Source organism: Delphinapterus leucas, chromosome 9 (genome assembly GCF_059928025.1).
Source record: "Delphinapterus leucas isolate spDelLeu-1000000601 "Yukka" chromosome 9, BTC_Dleu_Yukka2, whole genome shotgun sequence".
Lineage (NCBI taxonomy): Eukaryota > Metazoa > Chordata > Mammalia > Artiodactyla > Monodontidae > Delphinapterus > Delphinapterus leucas.
The window spans coordinates 74,289,118-74,312,221 of NC_143137.1; the positions used below are offsets into that span (position 1 = coordinate 74,289,118).

Below are 23,104 nucleotides of genomic sequence, written 5' to 3' on the forward strand. Positions count from 1 at the left end.
TTCTACAGACCCAAACAAGTCTTTTTTTGCTACAGTAATGGAGTGGGTGATTTTTTTAAAAATTAAAGACAAATTTTTATGTAACGACAAATAAGAACATGGTCATGTTTTAAGTAAAATACGGGTATTTAACATGATTTATTAGAAAAATATGTACTGTACATTTACCCACAGTCTGTTATGTTCTGTTACGATATTTTCAGCAATCTTCTATTTTTGCCATCTTAGAACAACATCTAGCGCTGCTGTATGCCAGATGGAATTTTTCCTTTCCACCCACTTCCCAATGCAAAAGGAAAAAAAGGTTCTTTGCATCCCACATGGAAATCTTTTATAAATTTCTTTTCCTCATCTTTATCAACTGAAGTATCTGAATCTCTCAGAAATCACCAAACTCTGGCTGAATCAATGTGCAGCAAATATCGTGCAGCAGAGTAAGTACATTTAATGTGAACATACATGCCTGCGGGGTGTTAATTAACAGAGAGTATTCACATTACATGCAAGTTCAAAATTCATTTCTATAAAGGCAGGACTGAATCAGTCAACTTTTTCAAGAAAAATGATGATGTAGTATATTTAATAAGTTAAGAGTAGAGCTATCATTGGACATTCTGTCTTCACAGCAAAGCTTTACTGTTTATGCTGGTTCCTGTTTTATGTAGTAAAACCAAGAGAGGACTATGAGGAAAGGAGAGTCAGAAAGCTTTGAAAGGAGTGCGCGCGTGACCCATTCTTTGCTAGCAAACCCATCCCCACACAGCAGCAGAGGAATCTCAAAAATTCACATCTAATCATCTTTCTCTCTCTTGTTTACATTCTTCACGAAAGCTCTGTATCGCTCTTAGCACGCCGTTTTTGGCTAGGCCTTTAGGTAATGCCTTGCATCCTCTGGCCCTCCCCACCCTCTGACCCCTTGGCTTCAGCCACTAGTTCTGCCTGCAGGGCTGCATCCTCCTCTCTCTGCATCAGGCCCTTCCTGTCCTCACCCATGCTCGCTCTCCTCTGCCTGGGATGCCCATTCTTCCTCACTTCTCCTGGGAGCTCTTCTGACTCTTCTCTTCTCTTCTTTCTCTTCCTCAGGGACACATGCTTGTCTCCCTAGACCAGCTGAGCTCCCTGTGACAAGCTTCCATAGCACCCCGGAACTTAGCATGCAGGTAACTGTGAACTCAGCCTCTGAATTTCTTGCAGCGTTATCTCCCCAAAAGCAGTGATGTATCAGGGCACTCTTTGGGGAATCAAGGCACAATGTATGTTGGTACCTATGTCTCCATACTCCTTGATGTTTCCATGTTTTACTTCTCTGAGCCTCAGTGGTACACAGTTGTCATAAAGTACTGTCCATCTCTCCGTGAAGGACTGTCCATCTGTCTGTGCATCTTTTCTCTACACTTTTGTCTTAAAGCACCCATTATAAATTCAGATGAAACCAAACCACCAAAGATTTCTAGTGTTACCTGATCAGACAACAACCTACAAAGTATTAATATTGCTATATTAATGCAGACCAGGCCTTGATAGGGGTAGAGAAAAAAAGAATATAAGGTTGCCAGGGGTCTGGAGTGAGGTACACCACTGAGAGGAACAAAAGTCAAAGAAAAATAACCTATTTTTCAATATTTCACCTTAAAGATTTCTTAGACATACTAAAGATGATATGGCTATTTTATTTTTACAAGTAGAAGAAATGAATAAACCTGGGGAGCAGCATCTGTACCATAGGGAATCCAAGATCCACTGAGAATATGGCTTTGATAAATCAAACTAACTGAGACAGTATCCATTTTCTTAACTGGGCCTTTAAAAAAGAAACTTGAATATTTTCAGAAAAATAAATGAGTATCATAAGGACAATTCCCTCTCCGCTTAAAATGTTAAAAACGTTAAAAACTGAAACTAATACTTTAAAAATGTTGAGACTTGCAGTGGGCTTTCTGTGAGAACCTAAAAACCCAGCTAATGGGCAGATGGCCCCCCAGGCGGCATGAGCACAGCACTGATGTCCACTGGCTGCCATTTTTCCGGAAGGAAAAAAACGAAACAAAAGCAGAATTTAAAGTGAACCAAACTTGTAAACCTTGCTTTTGAAAACAGAGAACTTCTTTTTGGATTGCTGCCACTGTGAATAGGTCTACCAGAGGTATTTCCCTCTCCCTGAAGGCCTGGGAAATGTGTGGTTCACTTGTTTTCCAAGTGTGAATTTGTTTCTCCAGCTAGACTGTAAACTTCTTGGAGGCAAGACCTATCTTCTATCACTTTCGTGGTTACTCTGTGACCAAATTAATCCAGATTAAAAATGAACTAAAACAACTCGCTCAAGGAAGCCTATTTCCTCTAAAAAGGTATGTATGTTAGTACCAAACCAACACAAAGTCGGGATTTTGTCATTAAGAAAAATACATGGTTTCTACACAGAATTTCTCAGCAGTGGGCAACTTAATATATTATGACTTGCCTAATACATTTGAATTCTGGCTTTCAATACTAAGCAATAATGTTATAACATTCTATTTGTCTTTAGTTTCCTGGTTAAACTAAATTACTGGTGAACTTCAAATAATGCCATGATTGGTCTTAACTTTACTCGCTTAGATGTATAATGCAAGTTTGAATACAGAATGATAAAACCATTTCCTTTTAGTATTTCACGTAGAGTATAAAGAGGGCTTTCACTTTATATTAAGCTGCTTTTTTTTTTTTTTTTTTTTTTTTTAAGCAATAGACCAAATGAAATGCAGAGACCAACTTCTAGTGTGTGCAATAAGAGTAGCGGTAGCCAGAATACTCCAACCCACTTCTGCCCTAGTAATCCACAACCAGCAAACCCTTTGACGCAAGCAGGAGTTCAGGATGAGGCTGCAGGAAACAGGGGAAAGGAAATTCCGGTTGAAGTTGAGAGATAGGGACCCTACCCTGGCAGCAGGCTATGCCAAGATTCATTTTCAGAACGTGTAAAATCCCCTTCCCACCCATATTTCATGAGTGAATTGGAAAAGGGGAAGGAAGTAGGGTGGGTCCCCAGACATAACAAAGGAACTGAAGAAAGCAGGGTGGGGAGAGGGAGGGATACAGACAGGGTCCCCAGGGAAAGCATCACTTAGCACGGCTCTCACATACGTTTTACAGACCTTCATTTCTGCAGTTTGGAAATTAGGAAGTCAAGTTCAGGAGCTGCTTGTTAGTATTTCTACTCTACAGGTTAATACACTACAAAGCATAAACGACATTTCAGGAAAAACTGAGTTTCGGTTTTCTGGTAAACAGTGCAGCGGTATGCCATTAAACAGCACCCACATCTAGATGTATACTTTAATCCAGCTATTTCACAGATACTAAATGTGAACAGTTTATACACTTTAAAAAGTTAGGACTCAAAATAAGCTAGTAGCTTAGCATTCCCTTTTCATTTTTCCTTCCCACACTTCACCACCACCATCCCTTCAACATGTAGCCGTCTGTCTTTCCTTCAGGGCTGTCCTCCTAGTGGTGCCTCTTTCTCAGGACTATCATGATTCTTGTCATCTCAGCTTCCTGTCCTCCTACCAGGCCTCCCTCCGGTGATGACAGCTGAGAGAAGATGCCACCCAGGGGCAGTCAGACTTGAGTTCACACTTACCCCAGCTCTGCTTAATCACTCACCAGCCTCAGCTTTCTGACTCATCACACTGAAATAATATCGTTTACCTCACAGAAGGGCCCCCTCATCCTACTTTCTTATGAAAACTAACAAAACAAGTCAATGCCTCTTCATTATTTCTAGAATGAAGTGAAACGTCTCAGCCCTCAAAATCCTCCACAGTCTGGTCCCAATCTCATTTCTCACTAACTTTTCCATCTCCTGAATCCTTGTCACCATCTCCCTTACCCCCATTCTTGGTACCCTGGTGACAGAATGGTTTCGCTTTCCAAAAAATACCTTGTATTTTTAGATATTTCTGTGCATTTTCTAATGCTATTCTTTCCTCCAGGAATGCTCTTCTTCAGTTTGGATTGTTTAAATCCAACCTAAAACCTACTTTAAGGTCCACATCAAACTCAACCACTGCCATGAGAAAGAATCCTGTTTCCCCAGGTGTAATTTCTTCCTCTGACACCCATGTATCTCTCTGGGGATTATCACCACTGCCTCCTTGTATTGCTGTTATTTGTGTCAGTATCTTTTCTCCACAACCTGACTTATACTCCTTCAGGTAGGAACCACCATGGTTTTTCTGGATCCCCTACAACATCAGCTTCAATAAAGGTGTACTGAATGAATAAACGACCAAGAGTATTCTAGAATAACAGTATAGAAACACCAACTCAGACTATGGGTTAGGAGAGCATCTCTAAAATCACAGTTAGTTCTGAAGGAGGCACACACATCATTGCAGCCAATGCCAAAGCTTTGGCCAAATAATTTAGTTCATTTTGAGGTTACCAGAGATTCTCTGTGCTTAAGGTATTGTCCAAGTATCTGGGTCTCAGAAGAAGTAGTCTCCATACTGTTAGCCAGAAACTCCATCAAACAATTTGTTAACGAGATAAACAGTGTTCTGTAGCAATAAATCTCAGACACTTGAAACACACTGCAGGACAACAAAACAAGGTAAATGTCTATGTAGCTTTTTGGCAAAGGTGACCAACCACTCTGGTGATAAACAGAACTTTCTCATGTCTGTACCAGGAAACCGTAATAACAAATTCAAAAACTGCTTAGTATAAATTAGCACACACATTCCCCCATTATCCCCCATTGATAATTGGCAGAATTATCAAATTCTGCCAATTTTACCATCTAAACGACTCAACATTCCCAGAGCTGCCACCCTGCTTCAGGCTTACATCTCGTACCTGACTCACAACAATAGCTCTCTAAGGGTTCTCTCCAACACTTCCCTGTTCCCCACTCAATTTTTCCTCTAAACCAATGCCAGAGAGATCTTAAACAGACCACATCTGATTATGCCACTTCCCTTCTTTGATGGCTTTCCTTTACCAGAAAGGCAAGTCTAAACTCCTTAGAGTGGACTGCCAGGTCTTTCACAACTTACAGCCCACCTCACCCCACCTCATTTCCCAAGAATTGCCCAGGGCTCAACTCATGTGCCTTCCTGCTGGTCCCTCTGCCTAAACTGCTCTCCCTTGTCCGGCCCTTCTATGACCATTAGTCATTCTTCAAGCTCAAGCTCAAAAGTCCCCATTTGGTAACACGTGCCCCTTCCTCTATGGATATAATCATAGAATTAAGCCTAGGAAATATGATGCCCACATAAGAGGCAATTTCTTTAGAGAATTAATGGCCACATGTTAATCTCACTCTCATAATGTTTATAAGAAACAGCCATTTCTGTCCCCTTCTTAAAGTTCTCACATAATTTTCAACACTTAGGAATGAGCGCTGGCTAATTTTGCCTACAGCTTGTTAATATGAAATAGGAAAACTAAGTGCTTGCTGAGAAACTTGTGATAATTATACATTTAACTTTTTTTAAGTTTCAGAAGCCCCTTGGCAAAAGCACAGAGTCAAGTGTTTCTCTAATTGCATCCATTTATAACCTACTCATGGCATTTACCAGTTGAAAAAGATATTAGCTATGCCCACTCAGAAATCTCGAAGCCCCTTCAATTTGTAACAAGATGTACCAGCAACAAAAGCTTTATTCCATCAAATTCATGTCCATCTCTATGCAGTAGTAGTACCTCAAAATAGTTGTCTCATTTTCGCATACATGTACAAAAGGGGATGTGACATTCTAGGACTGGAGAAACAAAGTCATTTAGTGAAAAGAATGGCTCAATAGGCAACTGGGATTCTAACTCAAATTTTACCACTGTGCACTTAAATAATTTTGGCCCAGGAATGGTAGATGAGGTAGTTGACGCACTTGAGAATCACAAAAGAAAGGAAATCTGTATGTAACTCTAGGGTTCGGTCGTTATTGTTATAAGAATAGGAAACTGCAGACCGGGTTTACATTAAGTAAACTGCAATTTCCTCTGTATATTCTGTGTGTTATAACTGAGTTTTCATGAACAAGAACAGATGACTGCTATCAAAGAGAAAATGAGGGCAGGAAAAATGAAAATGCTGCAATCATCTCATGGACACTGTGAAATCAGTGGGCAAGCAAAGGTGCCTTTATAATGAGTGCTTAAGACATAAAAGAGTGAAAAAAGCTACCAGATGATTTTTATTCCTTATAAATTATTGTAAAACGTAGAAGCACCTAGTATCAAATATCCTGTTTGGTAGAGTACTATGGAAGTCTCAGCCTTGAGGGTTGATCAGTTCAGACGGTGTCACCCTGCAGGAGGGGGACCACAAAATGGCTAAGTTTGTATTTATCACTAAGGAAGAAAGATCCTTCATAGTCACCTTTCCTGACTTTCAGCTTCAGTAGGAAAAGTCTACACAGAAAAGGCCATCATTCCAATATTTATTGATACATCATCTTTCCTCTCAGAAATGTACACACTTCAGAGCTGTTATTGCATCAATATTATGACATTGATGCAAGAAGTAAAAAACCTTAGTGTTCTCTTTTACAATCTTAAAATGAAGGTGTAAAGAGACTAGTAAGTACACAACCGCCAGCGGAGTTACGTAAGCAAACCGTCAGCAAACCTTCCACCACTAAATTTCCGTCTCATGGTAAAAGTCCTTATAATAAAGAGCAGCGAGTTCAGATTTCTGTTACTATACATTTGGAGTGTATTATACGCTCATTAGCTGTAACTATAATATTCTGGATTCAACTAATAAGGCAAAGGCAACACAGGTACCTTTTTAATAACCATAAAGCTGTCTGTGGCCTAAGGCTGATGATTTCTCATCTTGGTCAAGTGGTACTCTATCTCCTATTGGTTTGATTTTAAAAGATCTCGCCCTCCCCTCAGGTTGTCACTGATCCACTGAATTGAGTATGCAATCCACTGTAAACTATGTCATCCATTTTAAGGACCACTAAGAAAGAAAAATGTTCCCAGTTAAACTAGGACATGTTTTCCTATCATCAACTTTAAGACTCATCCTGATTTCGGACATGCTAAGATGTGTGAGGAAAGTGCACCTTGAAATCAATAAAATGTAGCATATGAAAACCACTGCTCTTCTAATTAAAATGAATCGAAAGGAATATTGTTTTGAGAAATTTAGGACATGAACCAGGATATTCAACTATTCTAAGGACGCAGAAGAAGTTAGGGGTCAGTCTTAGATATACATGCAGTCAACCTTCAGGGTGCTTTTTAACAATTCAAACAAGTCCCTTAACTTTTCAGTAGTACCTACCGAGGTGAAGGCTCCTGAGACCTCCACTCGCACTTAAAGCCAATGGTCACCTCTAAGATCATTGCAATCACAAGGCTTTGAAACTGCTAATTATTCTCCCCCTTGAGACACCGACGCTAACGACTTGCCGAATGGTTAGAGACGCGTTACCGTCATCAAACTAAACAGCGTGCCATCCTTGGACTTCTCACCTCCTCTCCAGCTCAGTAAATCCCTGGCCTTTCTACTGATGGCCTTGGAGCAGAAAAAGCACGAAACAATATTTTTCCCCCTTGGAAAGGGTTGAAAATAAAACTCCAAGAAAAAATTAAAGTCAGAGAAAAGAGATGTTCATAAACACTGAGGAATTTTTCCCCTTCATGAGCAATCCTGGAGAGCTTAGCACGGAGAGTGAAGCCTTACAAACAACAGCAAGAAGTCAACAGACAACAATGTAAAGCAGAAGAAAGCGGTCCCATTGTCTCCCTAGCATGACGGGAGCGTTCTCAGTTCTAAGGCTCAATCTGAATAACTGCTTTCAGGAGAACTGAGCAGAGCGTCCCTTTCCTCCAGTTGAGCTACATCCAAACAATATAACTCTCGTTGGAACACGAACGCTCACAAGATACTGGGAAAACTCCCTTCTGACTCTCTCACTTAGTGTGAGCATCTAGAAACTGTTCGTCCATTCTTATCTGTCTCTTGTGACTTAGGATGCATTTGTCTGATAACTAGATTCACCCCCTGTGCTAAATATAAAAGTACATCGTAATGTTCTCTCAAAACTCATATTCCACAAACTATCTGATGGGGTGAAACTCCCCAAGTCAAACCTGAAAGCCATCAAATAGACATGCATTCTTTGCTCCCACATATTTGCTCCCATGCATTCTTATATTTCTACATGATTTACTTCTGTGAAGAGATCTCTTACAAAACCACTGGCTTAGAAAATTATAGTAGTTGTCATTTTTTACTAAGAAGCATGCTTTGGCGGGGGGGGGGGTGAAAAACCCCAAACCTAAAGAACTTAAAATAAAATATTCTTTCCTTCAAACATACAAGCAGGCAGAAACATTTTCCACCCCTTCAAACCCGCATCCCCAAGAGGAAAAGGGCTTACATGTTCAGACTTCTCCTGTTCTTTTTTGTCCGTCTGCAAAAATTGACAGTTTTCTCTTGCCAGCTTCTGGACCAGTTCAATTCGCCCGATATCATCTCTCTCCTGAAGTTTGCATATCATCCCAGCCTTAAGAGTTGGAGAAAAAGCAAAGATATACTTAAATCCACAGTCCCAGGACATGACACCACTGCAAAGTTCACCTTATAACAGACTCATCTTCTCTGTCGCCTGGATTAAATCATGGTCTTGGTAAAATATTTTGCCTTTCCAAAATTGAAATTGTAGTATCTTAACCTAATGCCTCACCAAAAGACTTAAAGTGAGATCATTTATCAGTCTACTTTAAGAGAGTGAAAGGCAGAGCAAACTAAATCATTTGCTACTAAAGGGCGCTCCTGATATGCCACTATTTGTTCCTGACAGCCTGTTTCCTGTTACATAAGCCCAGCAAGAGGTTAAAAACTCATGGGAAAGTTAGCCAGGAATTACTCTGGCAATAAGGGTGAAGTGATAGAGTACTAAAAATAACAGTACATAACCTCCTAATTCCTCAGCTCCACCAGCTCATTCCATGTACAAATTCACAGTCCACAAGAAGATCACAAGATAATTCTTCTGTTTTCATAACTGGAAAGTTACTATGGGGCATTATTAGTAAAATACCTCCAATGTTGCATAAAATCTGGTGGAAAAGTTTATTAAAAATAAACTGCAAAAAGAAAGCTTCAAATTTCATCAGGGTTGAGAAATGGCCCACAAAGCATCATACTTTTTATTATACCCACGTTACCAAATAATAATAATATGAAGAAGGAGAATCTAGGACTTTGATCAGAAACAAAAAATGGTTACATCACACAGATTATGAACTGTTTCTGCTCAAATTCTTTCAAAAATGGTTCACACTGACATATCAGGACACGATCTAAAAGGAAATCAGAAGTTACTCTTGGCAGGAACAGCCAAAACTATCAAGTCTTTGTTTTACGCTATACAATCTATAGGATTCGAATGGACCCAGCAACATGACCAAATATGGAGAAGGGGGCAGCAAGTGATCACAGTTTCAGGGTCTTAACAGTTTGTACTAAAGACACACATTTTGTTGAGTGGGCATCAGTAAAATGGAATTTTCCATTCAAAGCAATGACTAAGTATTTATTCCTAAGGGCAAGGACATCACCTTAACTAGCAGTTTCTCCAACAAATAGGAAGGAAACAAACAAACAAAATCACTGACGTGGCCCAACTCAGATTCCCATGGAACAGCAAGTGGAATTCCTCCACCAAAGTCAGACATTTATGTTTACAGCATCCTTCACAAGTGGTCTTCCAGTTTGTCTCCAAGGTTTCCAAGGACAAGGATCTCAGTTTATCTTAAGACAGCCTGTGCAGTGCTGGAGAGCCAGAATTATTGGAAAGCCCCTTATCACGCTAGGCAAAATGCTGAAACCATTGAACTTCAAGCAATGAGTACTAGTATTGCCTTTAAAGCAATTGAAAGTATGTCTATTTTTTATCCAATATGACAAACTTCCAAATATTTAAATACCACTATCTATGATATCCTCCTTTCATTCACTCACTCATTCAACTGATTTTATTTGAACCACCACCATGTGCCAAGATCTATTACAGGTTCTAGGGATAGAGTGGTCAATAATAATAAAAACAAAGTCCCACATGTCATGGAGCTTACATTCACCAGGGGATGTGGATTATATAACATCCAGATATGAAACAGCAGATGGTAATATACGATATGAAGGAAAACAAAGCAGGGTAAGGGACAGAGAAATGTTATTAAGATAGAAATGTCAGGGAAGGATTCTTTGGTTGACATTTGAGTGGAGATATAAAGGAAGTGAAGAATGTTACAGGCAGAGGAACAGAAGTGCAAGGGCCCTGAGGCTGGGGTGTGTTTGGCATGTTCAATGGAGAGCAAAGGGCACAGCAGGGCTGGAGCAGAGCTGGTAAGGGAGAGCCCGGTGGGACTGTTCAGGGAGGTGAAGCCGACCAGAACATGCAGCTTCTTTACAGGATGTGTAAGAGGTTTACATTCTTTTTCTGAACAAGATGGAAATACTTAGGAATGTTTTGAACATGGGATTGGAATAATCTGACATTTTAACAGGATCGTTCTGTCTTCTGGCTTGAGAAAACACTGTTAAGGTGGGGGGAAGCAGTTAAAGCTAGAAGACCAGTTAGGAGATCGGTCTTCAGACAAGAAATGGCTTGGATCTTGTGGTAGTGGTGGAGATGGGGAGAAGTGATTAAAATCTGGATCTGTTTCAAAGAAAGGGCTAGCAGAATTGGTCTCTAAGATATTTGGCCTGAGTCACTGGAAGGGTAGGGTTGTCATTTCCTGAGACTGGGAGACTTGGGGAGATCTAGTAAGGGATATGCTTATTAGACATCCAAGTGGAGCTGCCGGGTTGGCCGTCTGGAGGTCCAGAGAAATCTAAGCTGGAGATAGGACTTTGGGAGTCATCATAATGTAGATGGTATTTAAACCAGAGGAAGGACTGAAGATACCAATGGAGTGACGTAAACAGAGAAGAAGTCCATGAGCTGAGTCTAATAGTTAGATATTGGGAAGATGAGAATAAGGAGGAGGGGCTCTAGGAGGAGAACCCAGTGAGCAGTGAGGGCGGTGCTTCAAGGAGGAGGGAGTGAAAAACTGTATCCAGCGCAGCTGAAACATCAAATAAGGAGTTCAAAACAACTGACGCTGAATTTAACAAAAGTAACTGGTGACTTTGAAAGTAACGTTTTTTTTTTTGTTTGTTTGTTTTTTTCGGTACGCGGGCCTCAGACTGCTGTGGCCTCTCCCGTTGCGGAGCACAGGTTCCGGACACGCAGGCTCAGCGGCCATGGCTCACGGGCCCAGCCGCTCCGCGGCATGTGGGATCTTCCCAGACCGGAGCACGAACCCATGTCCCCTGCATCGGCAGGCGGACTCTCAACCACTGCGCCACCAGGGAAGCCCTGAAAGTAACTTTTTTTTTTTTTTTGAGAATAAAAGTGGTAGGGGGGAAAAAAGCCTTATTCACGTGGTTTGAACAGAGAATGAAAGACAACTCTTTAGAGGAGTTTTACTTCAAGAAATGGGGCACTAGGACTTCCCTGGTGGTCCAGCGGTTAAGACTCCTCGCTCCCAATGCAGGGGGCCCGGGTTCCATCCCTAGTCTGGGAACTCCCACATGTATGCCGCAACTAAGAGTTCGCATGCTGCAACTAAGAAGACCACCTGCCGCAACTAAAACAAAAAGAGATCCCGCGTGCCGCAACTAAGACCCAGCAGAGCCTAAATAAATAAATAATTTTTTAAAAAAGAAATGGGGCACTAGTTAAAGAGTGATGTTGCAGGGGGCTTTGCTTGCTTGTTTAGGGTGAGGGATATTCCAGCACATTTATCTTTATTAGAAATGATACAGTGTAGAGGGAAATTTGATGATGTGGGCAAGACAGAGGGCATTTTTAGGAGAAATGTCCTTGAGAAGGAAAGAGCATAAAGACCTACTCTCAGAAACATGAATATGAGTATTTCACTCACTGTAATAGGAGGGGAGGTGGAGTACGGGGGGAACATGCCAGTAGGTTAGCATATCTGGTGCTGGGAATGAGGAAATTCTTTTCTGAAGGCCTCTATTTCAGAAATAAGAAGTCAGGTGATTAGCTGAGAGTAAGGACTGTGAGAAGATCCTGGAAGTATAAGAAAAGAAGGCATGTAATGGTCATTTCAGTTCCAAGGGTTGGCAAACTTTTTTTTGTAAAGGGCCAGAGTGTAAATATTCTAGGCTCAGTGGGGCGTGTGGTCTTTGGTGCAACTACCCAAGTGTCCCGTTTTAGCATAAAAGCGGCAAGAGACGGTATGTAAATGAATGAGCATGGCTGTGTTCCAATAACACTTTATTTACAAAAACAGGCAGTAGGCTGTGGTTTCTCAACTCCTGACCTGAAAGAAGAGGCAACCGGACAAGGAAAGTAGAATCAGATTGCCAAGCATTAATAAGGGCCCACTTGACTTTGGTTTTAGATCCTTTTACCATCCTAGCCGTCCTCCTTAGCGTGTATTCGCTTGTCAGGATTTTAATGGAGCCCATAACCTGAGATAATGCTGAATACATGGGCCAGTCTTGAAGATGTTCTTTTAATCAATACTAGATCAGCAGTGTTAAGGACGCTCCTTTAAACTATGAAGGCAAGGAAATTATTCAGGGAAATTTCTACACAAAAATTATTAACATTCTTTAAATGTTTTGACACTTAAAGGAATATGTTTCTGTTATCTAGAAAATTCATTTATGTTGACCAACTAGGATTTCTTCTCTCTCCATCCCTGTCATCCTCACGGTGTTTAATATATCGTCCTGCTAGAGCAGAGAGGGTGTTAATGACACTGCAAGCTCTGGACCTGCTCCGTGGCTGCTTATTCAGTAGTGTGATGGATTGGTCCCCATCTCTCTGCTCCCCAGTGTGGCAGCCCTGTGTAATAGAGGGCACTTGTGGGATGGGGCCAGGCAGGGGTGGCACACAGGAGGAAAGCACCGAGAGCTATAACTAATTTGGTGAGTGAGAATGAGCCTGTTACCTTTTCTCACCAGCACAGGCTCCAAAGCAACCGGGCTAAGCTTCCATAGACTCCAACTTGGAGAGAGAGTCTTTCCTTCTGTCTGTGGGTGCCATATGTATTTTTAAAAAAACAACTGATAATAGCATCAGCAAAAAAACGGTAGGACTGAGTACAGGAAATTTAAGAGACCTCAACTATTTTTTTGGTTTCTGTGTGAACATGAGTTTTTTGCTTAGGATCCTAAACAGAGACTTTTCTTTCTTGAGGAGATACATTTTTATTAGAACCAGATAACTTGGGTTTACAAATTATGTATTTTAAACACAAAATGCTATTACTTTAAACAATGGGTTTCAGATTGACTTAATTATTTCTTATTTATAATTAAATCATCTTATAATTTAAAAAGGAATATTGCTATCTTGATTTTCTGGTTTCTGCATAATTTCTAGATGCATTTTCACAAGATAATCAATTCTACAGCACTCCTTACATATAACTATCAAAAAAAGCTTTCAAGGAGGGTTATGAAAGCTTCTTCATTCCCTAGAGAACTTTAATCCCAGAGAGATGCCCGTACATCTTGGATAGCTTTATAAGACAGTCCTCTTTGGAAATACCACACTAAACCAGATGTTCTCTGGGGGGTTCCTTTCACAGTTCTGTAATTTAGTGATTTAATTCAAAAAAGCCATGAATTTATTAATATATTTTGAGAGCTTTGTTATGGCAGGAGAAGCAAGATAACAGCCCTTGATCTAGACTTTCACATTCCTGGACTATTTTAATTTATCTATGTGAAAATAATTATAAACAGTTTACCTAACACTGTTAGGCCAGCAAAAAATAAAAGATTAATGTGTAACCATCAGAAGAGTTATTTAAGAGCCTTATTTCAAGGTCTGCTTTGAAAAAAAAAAATCTCTGTAATGCATAATTAAAGCTATTTATATATTTTCAGTATTTGAGAAGAGAAATGTTATCAATGCAAATGAAAAGTCTGCTTCCTTTATAAATGGAGTCATAGAAATGTTTGGTCCATTCTTTCAGTGGTGAAATGAAACTTGGACAGAATTCCCTTAGGAAAAACTGCAAACTAAACGAACAGCCTTTATGACATAAGGTGAAAGAGCACAAGTTCTATGTATGGAAGCATTTTCTGCATTATCGTAACCTTAAAAATCACCTTTTCTAAAACACCATGCAAAAACTGCTATCAAGGGAAGGAAAACCAGGATGAAAGAATCCACCCTTCATGAAAGCACTTTTGTAATAACAGAATGCTTTTCAATACAAATTCAGGGTATTCGGGTAAACTCGTATTGATTATTACATAATAGATCCATTTCTGCAAACTTAAATCTTGAATAGAAATTCATAAATTTTTTTTTTGTTACTTTGAACACAAAGTCCAAATGACAGAATAAAACTCTGATGGGCTGGGATGGTGTAATACGTTACCTATTTCCAACACAGAAAGTAGAATTCTTTCCAGGAAAATTCAGAAGACAATTCATAATAAATGAATAATTTTAAAAATTTCATTTTATTATCCATTTTCTCAAATTCCTCCAGAGAAAGAAAACTATGACAAATTTCCTACTGGTTGGAATAGAAAAATACACCCTTTGGTAACTGCAGAAAGGATCGAGAAAAGAACATACAGTGAAAAGTACAGGCGATAGAAAGTGTGATGGTAAAGGCAGGTTTACTAATGTCCAGGGCATCACTAGGACGGGCCTCAGACACCGTGCTGGGGCATCATAGCGCCTTAGGAAGCTTTCAGTGATTCCCGGTCCCTCACTGTACAGATGAGGCAGTGCAAGTTCAGGGGGGGTTCACTGCTCCAGTCCCCCTCCCTTGTGGAATTATCTGTGTTGATACACCACACTGGTCACACAGACCCATCCTCTATAAACACCGTGTGATACTGTGTCCTGCCAAAGTGGGCCGGGGGCGGGGAAGGAGGCAGAAACCGTAGCTGCGTGGAATTTATTACTGTTATTTCCCTTAAATATGTTCTTAATCCATTACACTTATATCATTATCTCTTCTGATGAGACTAAATACACTACATATTTACATAATCGATGAAGTAAGGGGTTCATTCATTACATATATTTAATTCCTTGAATTTTCCGACTAGAATAGGGAGGTCACCAATATTTTATCTTGTTTTGACCTGAGAGAAATTACAGCTCAGATCTGTATACATTACTGATCATTTTGCTAACCAGAGCAGCAAAGTTGGCAAATAATAAAGTAGTTTTAAAAAAGAGAGAATAAGTAAATTTAATAAATTCTAACACAAAGGATTGAAAAGGGTCATCTCTTTCCTATGATAGCTATCACAACCTTAAATAAGAGCTTTCTTCAGTCTATTTTTTTTTTTAAATCACACTTTGCTGATAAAACAATCATGAACTATGTGGCAATCGATTTGTATAATTGACAGTTATTATCACTTAATATTAAAATGAGTGATTCCAATGGAGGAATAGGAGACAAAATAATTACTGAATCCAGGGGTCTATGGCCACCCGAATAAAAGAAAGAATTTCCAAAGTTCAGCATGTTGTAAATTACTCATTGAATATCTCACTAGAACCTGCAAAAATTCTATACATTTGATAAAGATTCTTTAATCCTTTAGTCCTAAATAAAGGGTTACAACGAGTGAAGGGTCTAGAATGTTTTCTGTAAGTGCAGATACCATAATGGCAGACAGAGCAACACTGCAGCCCAGTCCTGTTAGATACCTTAAATATTCAGACCAGAAAGCAATGTGATACTGATCATGACAATGATAATAACTCCAGGAGGCTATACTTACTGTGTGCCAGGCAGTGTTCTAACTGCGTCACATATATTCATTTGATCTTCAAAACAATTGTCTCCATTTTACAGATGCTAGAAAGGCAGCTTAGCAAAGGGGTTAAAAGCAAGGATGTAGGAGCCAGACTACCTTGGCTGGATTCCCATCCCCACCACTTAGCAGCTCATCTGTGAAGTGGTGGTTAGTATATCATCTGCCTCATAGGGTTTGTTGTGAGGGTTAAGTATGTTAATAAAAACAAAGAGCTTAGAAGAGTGCCTTTGAAGTACTGTCTAAGTGTTAACTCTCAATACTCTTACAGAAAAGGAACATGGGGCGCCAGGGAGTAGTGTAACTTGCCCAGGGCTGCTGTGACAGTGCAGCCTGGCCCAGGAGGCAACACTCTGAACCTCATGGACGCTGCCTGACATTCACGGAAACTCTTTTATGTGCCAGGGTGGCACGCATTTTTATGTCGCTTCATTTCGACCTCATGACAACTTTATAACATCTCTACTTTACAAAGATGAAAACCAAGCGTGCTAGTCACTGCCTAGCATGGTGGGGACACTTTGGTGACAAAGACACGGATGCCACCCTACAGGAACGAACTGGTTTAGAGACAATAAAGAACTTGCCTCCAGGCACCAGCTATGAGGAAGAAGGGCTGGGATGTAAACCCCAGGCTACATGCTCCCTTCACTCTTCCTACACATCACTGCATGGAAATAGGGAGTTTCCTAGGCAGAAAAGATATTTTTAGAGAGAAAGGAAAGAAAGGAATCAACATATGAGGAGAGAACTAGAGTTTTCCGGTAGGTGGTAAACGTGGGTACAGCAAGGCCCATTCTCTCTGGAGTTAGTGACTGCCTTAACCCTTTATACACCCAAAGTTTTCAACAGCCAGGGGACATTTTCCCCATAGTGACATAATTCATCATGTACGGGGAAGGAATGAGAAACCGGTGAGCACTTAACTTGTTTAAAATATACTCTGAAGACTACATAATTATGCATCCCAGTGAATTAACTCATAACTCTCCAAGCCTAAAGAGAATCTGTTCCTGATCTAATTATCGATTCACTGGTTTCAATTGGTTTCATGATTCCATTCCTCTGTACATTCTGTAGATGCACAGAGATGTCACCATTGCTGAAGAAAAACCACAAAACCTCGTAGAACAAGGTCTATGCATCCATTTGAGATACACAGAGGAATAAAATTGTGTTAAAACAGACTTCTGTCCACAGAATAAGTCCAAAATAAATTAAAAATAGCAGTTTAAATTTAGACACTAAATAATAAACTGTCCTACTAATAACTTAATGCCTTAAGAAACCTTTGAGAAAGCTATCCTTGCCCAGGTTTGCTTGGAAGCCTGAAGTATAATTTCAGTATGAGCCTGTGAATGGCAGCATTCTGAATATCACCACAGCAAAACAATCCCAGACAAGTCCTTATATGAACTTACTAGAACATGACCACCTCTGCAACCCTGGCTGAGAAAGCTAATGTGATTATTCTGACCAGAATCCACAGACTTACAACTTTAAAGGTGAAGTGTGCGGGGTCAACCAAACTAAGAATCTTTTTTTCTCCTACTGAGGTATACTTAATATACTTAATATACTTAATATACAAAATATACTTAATATACAAGTATATAGAAGTATATACAAAATATACTTAATATACAAAAAGTCACACACATTTAATGTATCCATTTTGATGAGTTTGGACCCGCGTGATACCAGCATACCATCACCGCAATCCTGAGAGGCCATTTCCTCTGGAGGTCTAGCTAGTAGAACCGAGCAACGCCCTGCATGGAGTAAGGGCTCAAACGGGCTTGTCTGTTTCCAGAGTTTTTCCACTCCTTTCCCCCTGAGTATAGAGCAGCTCCGGTTCTTCTGCCTGGGTAGATCAATCAACCCATGGCTCTCTACACACCATGATCGATTTCTCAGTAGCACACTCCCCTGGACCCACTCCTTTCTCGTTCTTATGTATAATAAAATGCAATGGCTTATTTATTCAACATACTTCTCTTTTTAATCCTCACAACTCCCCTATCAGGTAGGTTCAGAGATGAGTCACCTAAAACTCAAAAGGGTTAACAAACTGGCTTATGGTAGCTAGGTACTTAGCCATATCAAACAAGGCTATAGCTGGGTGTCAAGGGGGTGGAACTCTGAGGAGTGGAGTTGAATTGTTGAGGGCTTGCAAAAGAATGTCCTTATGCCATCTGTTCTGCTTCTCGCCCTGCTGTCCCCACAAAGAATCTCTAAATGCTCTGCACTTACATAAAGTTAACAGTTGATAGCAGTAGGGTACCCAAAGTTTTTATGCTGCCATAGTATTTGGAGGTCAGCTGCTACTAAAAGCGTGTCCATACCACGAGGTAAATGCTGGGGGTGGGCACAGAAACTTCGCCAGGTGAGGCATCGCACTGATCTGTCTGGCCCTGCCCCGGCTGTCATGCTGTCAGCCGGCTGATTCTCCTCTGCCATCTCCAGGGGACAGTCTACCCTACAGCGGTCTCGTCTGGTTCTTCACTTACTTTGCTTGCTGTCTCTGGGAAGTGAAGGATGTCTCCGGATCTGTCCCTCCCCCATGAATCAAACTATAAACATGAAGAGCAATTTAGGTTTTTCTTGTGAAATATCTCTTATCAAAAATAAGTGCTTCATTCCCGTAATATGACTATTGTACAGAACACAAAAGGTGAGACCTGTAGCACTGCAAACACCTGTGCTATCTCACCACAGAAGAAGGGTGTAAGGAGGGGCTGTCACAGAACTTGTCACACCTGAGGATCTGCAACACCTTCAGCCTCTGCCACAGTTACGTGTTTGTCACTGTTTTCTTCATCTTGTTCAATTGCTTAAGTAAAAAAAAGAAAAAGAGCAATATTAGACAAATGTAGCATCATAAGAAAATTGTTTCAGGTCATTTTCTTTTCAGATGGCAATCTGGCAGGAAAAAATAATGTTAGGTAGAGTCCCAAAATGTAAATATCAGTACTGCTTTTTAAATTATTTGGATGAAAAGTTTAACGAATAGCACTAGGCACTTTTCATGTACATTATCTCATTTGTTAAATCAGTGGCATTGGAGCAATCCGATCTCAATTTTCCTCGTCACCTCAACCCATCAAGGCATCATCATGTCAGTTTCGTATTTCACCCAAGGGGGAGCTGGGGTAGAGGTGAAGGCTTCTATCCAGTTCATGTGAGAACATCATTTTTTTTTTTTATGTGATTTTTTTGGCTAATAGTTTACTGTTATATAATGAAGGAAGCATGATTTTTTCAAACTTAAATATAGTTGATTTACAATGTTGTGTTAGTTTCAAGTGTACAGCAAAGTGATTCAGTTATACATATATATATTCTTTTTCAGATTATTTTCCATTATAGGTTATTACAAGACACTGAATATAGCTCCCTGTACTATACAGTAGGGCCTTGTTATTTATCTAGTTTATATATAGTAGTGTGTATCAGCTAATCCCAAACTCTTAATTTATCCATCACCCCCCCTTTTCCCTCTGATAGCCATAAATTTGTTTTCTATGTCTGTGAGTCTCTTTCTGTTTTGTAAATAAGTTCATTTGTATCATTTTTTTAGACTCCACATATAAGTGATATGATATGATATTTGTCTTTCTCTATCTGACTTACTTCACTTAGTGTGCTAATCTCTAGGTCCACCCATGTTGCTGTAAATGACATTATTTCATTCTTCTTTATTACTGAGTAGTATTCCATTGTATATATATGTGCCACATCTTCTTTATCCATTCACCTGTGGATGGACACTTAGGTTGCTTCCGTGTCCTGGCTATTGTAAATAGTGCTGCTATGAACATTGGGGTGCATGTACCTTTTCGAGTTAGAGTTTTCTCTGGGTATATACCCAGGAGTGGGATTGCTAGAGGAAGCACAATATTTTATATTTGGATTGTACAGAGCATTGTTACCACAAAATTCCAAACTTTGGAGTCTTGAATCCACCTCCTCTCCCATACTTCCCCAGCATCTCCCTATCCAAGTCCTTGTCACCCTTTCTGCACTGGTGCAATAACCCCCTACCACAAAGCCCCTGATTCCAACCTCTCCCTAATAAAATCGGGCTTGAGCACAACTGCTAAATAATCAGTCTCAAAAAATATAACAATAAGTGCCCTGCTTTGGCCTCTGTATCACTTATCTCATCAAGTCTGAACACTGTTCATCACAGAAGGTCTTCCTTGAATTCTCCAGCTTCTTCCTCATCTCCCACTTCACCCTGACATTTAACATCAGAACGTATTGTACCAGCTCTGATCCAAACTCTACGATTTCATTATTTTTCTCCTTGTATAGCCTGCTCTTCCATTTTAACAAATATGTACTTAGTACCTACTAGGTGCCTGGCACTGGGGTCATTCCTGTGAACAAGATAGGTAAGCCCCTGACGTCACGAAGTACACATACTAGCTGGGGGGATAGCTAACAACTACTGTTCCAACGAGTAACAATCATAATTATTACAATAATAATCTTTAAAAATAAGATGGGGTTAAAGATCATGATAAATGGTGAAATGACCGAAAACCAACTGGGGGAGGTCACTGCGGAGAGCAGGCCATGCACGGTGCTTCTCTGAGGAAGTGATATGTGGGCTGAGACCCGAGGTTGAGACAGAACTGCCCGAGACAGGTAAGAGTGATGCAAGACAAGCCTGGAGAGACCATGGGCCACGGTCAATTCAGATGTCAGTCTAAGAACATGCGGAGGCGCACCAAGGAATTTTAAAATCGGGAACTGCATGATGCATCTATTTTCAAAGGTACTTTTTGCCTGCTTTGTGGAGACCAGACTTACGAGGAGCAAGAAGGAAGCAAGGAGTCCAGTTAGGTGACCGTGGCTTAACATCTGGCCTAAAGATAACCAGGGCATGGACCAGGGAAGCGGCAAGGAGCTGAAGAAACATGGAGGACTTGAACTGTGTTTTTGAGTTCATTTGGCAATGAACTGAATATGAGAGGCAGGGGACTGTGCAGGTGGGGGAGGGAGATGAGTAAGAAAAAGTAATCCAGGGTGATTTGTAAGTAGAATCAGGCACTGCTCATACACACTGTACCACTTATTCTTCTTGCCGTCTCCATCAAAAGCAGGCCCCAGACATAGCAACCTCACCGACAGTGAGGTCGCCCACTGCACTTTTGGATTCAGTTTCCACTGTTTCGTGTACTCTTAAGTACTATGCTCTTTGCTCTGTATTTTTAAAAACATTATTTCACACACCTTTTGCTTTTATATGCCTTTTACGCCCACTGCGTGGTGCTTACGATGGCACCCACCTAAAATGCTGTGCACGCAGCATGAGCTCTGTAAAAATTAACTGAGATGAACAATGTCTCCCCAAGTGACCAAAACGGCACAACTTGACTACACCTACATATATGAGCTACGTCTTTCATAACCACTTATTAAAAAAGAGGGGAGGGAAAGTCTTCTGTTAAACTCCACGGATAACTAGGATAACTCCTACCAGCTGAGCATTTAAGGGCAAGGCCAGAAGAGTGGAATCGGAGAGAAGCTTTTCTTCTATTGTCAACAAAACGTTCCATTGACGCTACTGTTGCCCAGTGAGGAGGAACTTGAAGAATAAAGAAAAGCACTCCTGTTTTCTTTGAAAAACTAGAGGCACAAATGAAAAGGGGAAAATAAAATACAAAATAACATCTGAAACTCCACTTAAAAATGCAATGGGCTGTAGAAATAAGCAAACTAACAGCTAATATAAGAAGCCTTTCCTCATCCTGTAATGGGGAATTACGTTTTTGGAGGGCAATTCAGTAATATACCTACAGGGGACAAGCTGGCCCACATGAAGTATCCACCGTACCTTGGCACTTAATTGATGCTTTATTTGAATTTTTGCCCTTTAAGGTTTCAGTTTTGATGAAAATAAAGAAAATTAAATTTTGAAGTATTTTTGCCTATTACATTCATGTTTTTGTTTCTAAAGCAACAATGTTCTGGTGTCTATGCACTTCTTTTTCTCACCTTATTATACTGCATCATACAATATGCAGGACAGTGAATAGCAATTTCATGATTGAGAGTTCACACTATTTTTTGAGATTTAGGCATAATTCTTAGTACATATAAATAGAACCAAAGGAAGAAGAGATTAGCAGAAAAGCATACTTGGGATAAAATAAAAATTCAGTCCTGTATTTCTAGCTTATCCTCAACAACACCGCTCCATTTCTTATCACATATTTGAAGACCTCAAAATGTGTAGCCCAGAGTTACATGTTGATTAACAGAGCAAGAATTAGAAACACAAGTTAAAGGCACGTGGCAAAGGTCACTCAGCAACTGATTGCAATGTGGGTAACGAAGAGACACTCAAAGTTCTAGTAGACTCTTAACCTCAGCACCTTGATAATGAAGAAAAGAGTGTGGTCTCTTATAACACGTAACATAATTTTATTGGAAATAATGAAAAAATATGATTCCAAGAATGCATTTTAGCCAGGGTTTCACATACACCACTTGGGGAAAACACCTTATTTATCGTGGCCTTCAGAGGATTTTATAATCACCCCCATGAAGTCTCATAGACCACATAGTTAGCCACCTAAAAGGGAATGTCTTACTGACCGTTTAATGTGAGATTAATGTCTAGGAATATATAAGGGGCAGCTTCTCTTCCTGCCTTCTCATAGTGCAGCTCGTGTAGAACAAGGAGGAAGCAGTTACTTGGATTCATGAACTGAGTTCGTTTATCTGATTAGAATAAGAATATGTTGGGGGAAACTTTCCTATGCAAATATTGATTCTGGGACAGTTCCCTCCAGTGGAACACAGATACAGGAATGGCTGCTTCTGGGACCGAGGGAAGCTCGAAGCCGCACTCTGCCAACATAAACCATCCCCTTATCTCTCAACACACAGAGTCCAAAAGCCAGAAAAGACTTTTGGAAATAACTTACCACCACAAAAGTTACAGCACAAGCTCTGAAGCGTATGCTTTGAATGGTAAACATGAGAGCCCCCGAGAGAACTAAGGATATATGTGGATTAATTAGCACTAATTCACATAAAAGTACTTAGTTTAATTGTATCTATTTGTAAGTTAGCCAAGAGCAATTCAAGAGGAGTTACAGCCTCCGAGGATGCCAGGGCTCGCCTGAATGTCACTTTCTTGCTGCCTTGGGGACAACAGGTTCTCTCTCCCCACGACTTACTGGGATGGTTGCTAAGAAAACTCTCCTAATAACTCTGTCAAAACTATTATTTAAACACACAGGGGACTGATACACTATCAGAATGATG

General features: G+C 40.2%; 1 protein-coding gene across 5 annotated transcripts in view; it reads right to left on the bottom strand.

The window, feature by feature from the left end:
• The window catches only part of RAPGEF5 (Rap guanine nucleotide exchange factor 5), a 219,965-nt gene that overhangs the window by 91,493 nt on the left and 105,368 nt on the right, over positions 1-23,104 (bottom strand). For all 5 annotated transcript variants that reach the window (XM_089917710.1, XM_089917709.1, XM_022587925.3 and 2 more), the window contains exons 8-9: positions 18,580-18,653; positions 8,379-8,504 (exon numbers count right to left, since the gene is read on the bottom strand). In XM_089917710.1, coding sequence (XP_089773836.1) covers positions 8,379-8,504; positions 18,580-18,653 — 200 coding nt within the window. The remainder of the gene's footprint in view (positions 1-8,378; positions 8,505-18,579; positions 18,654-23,104) is intronic.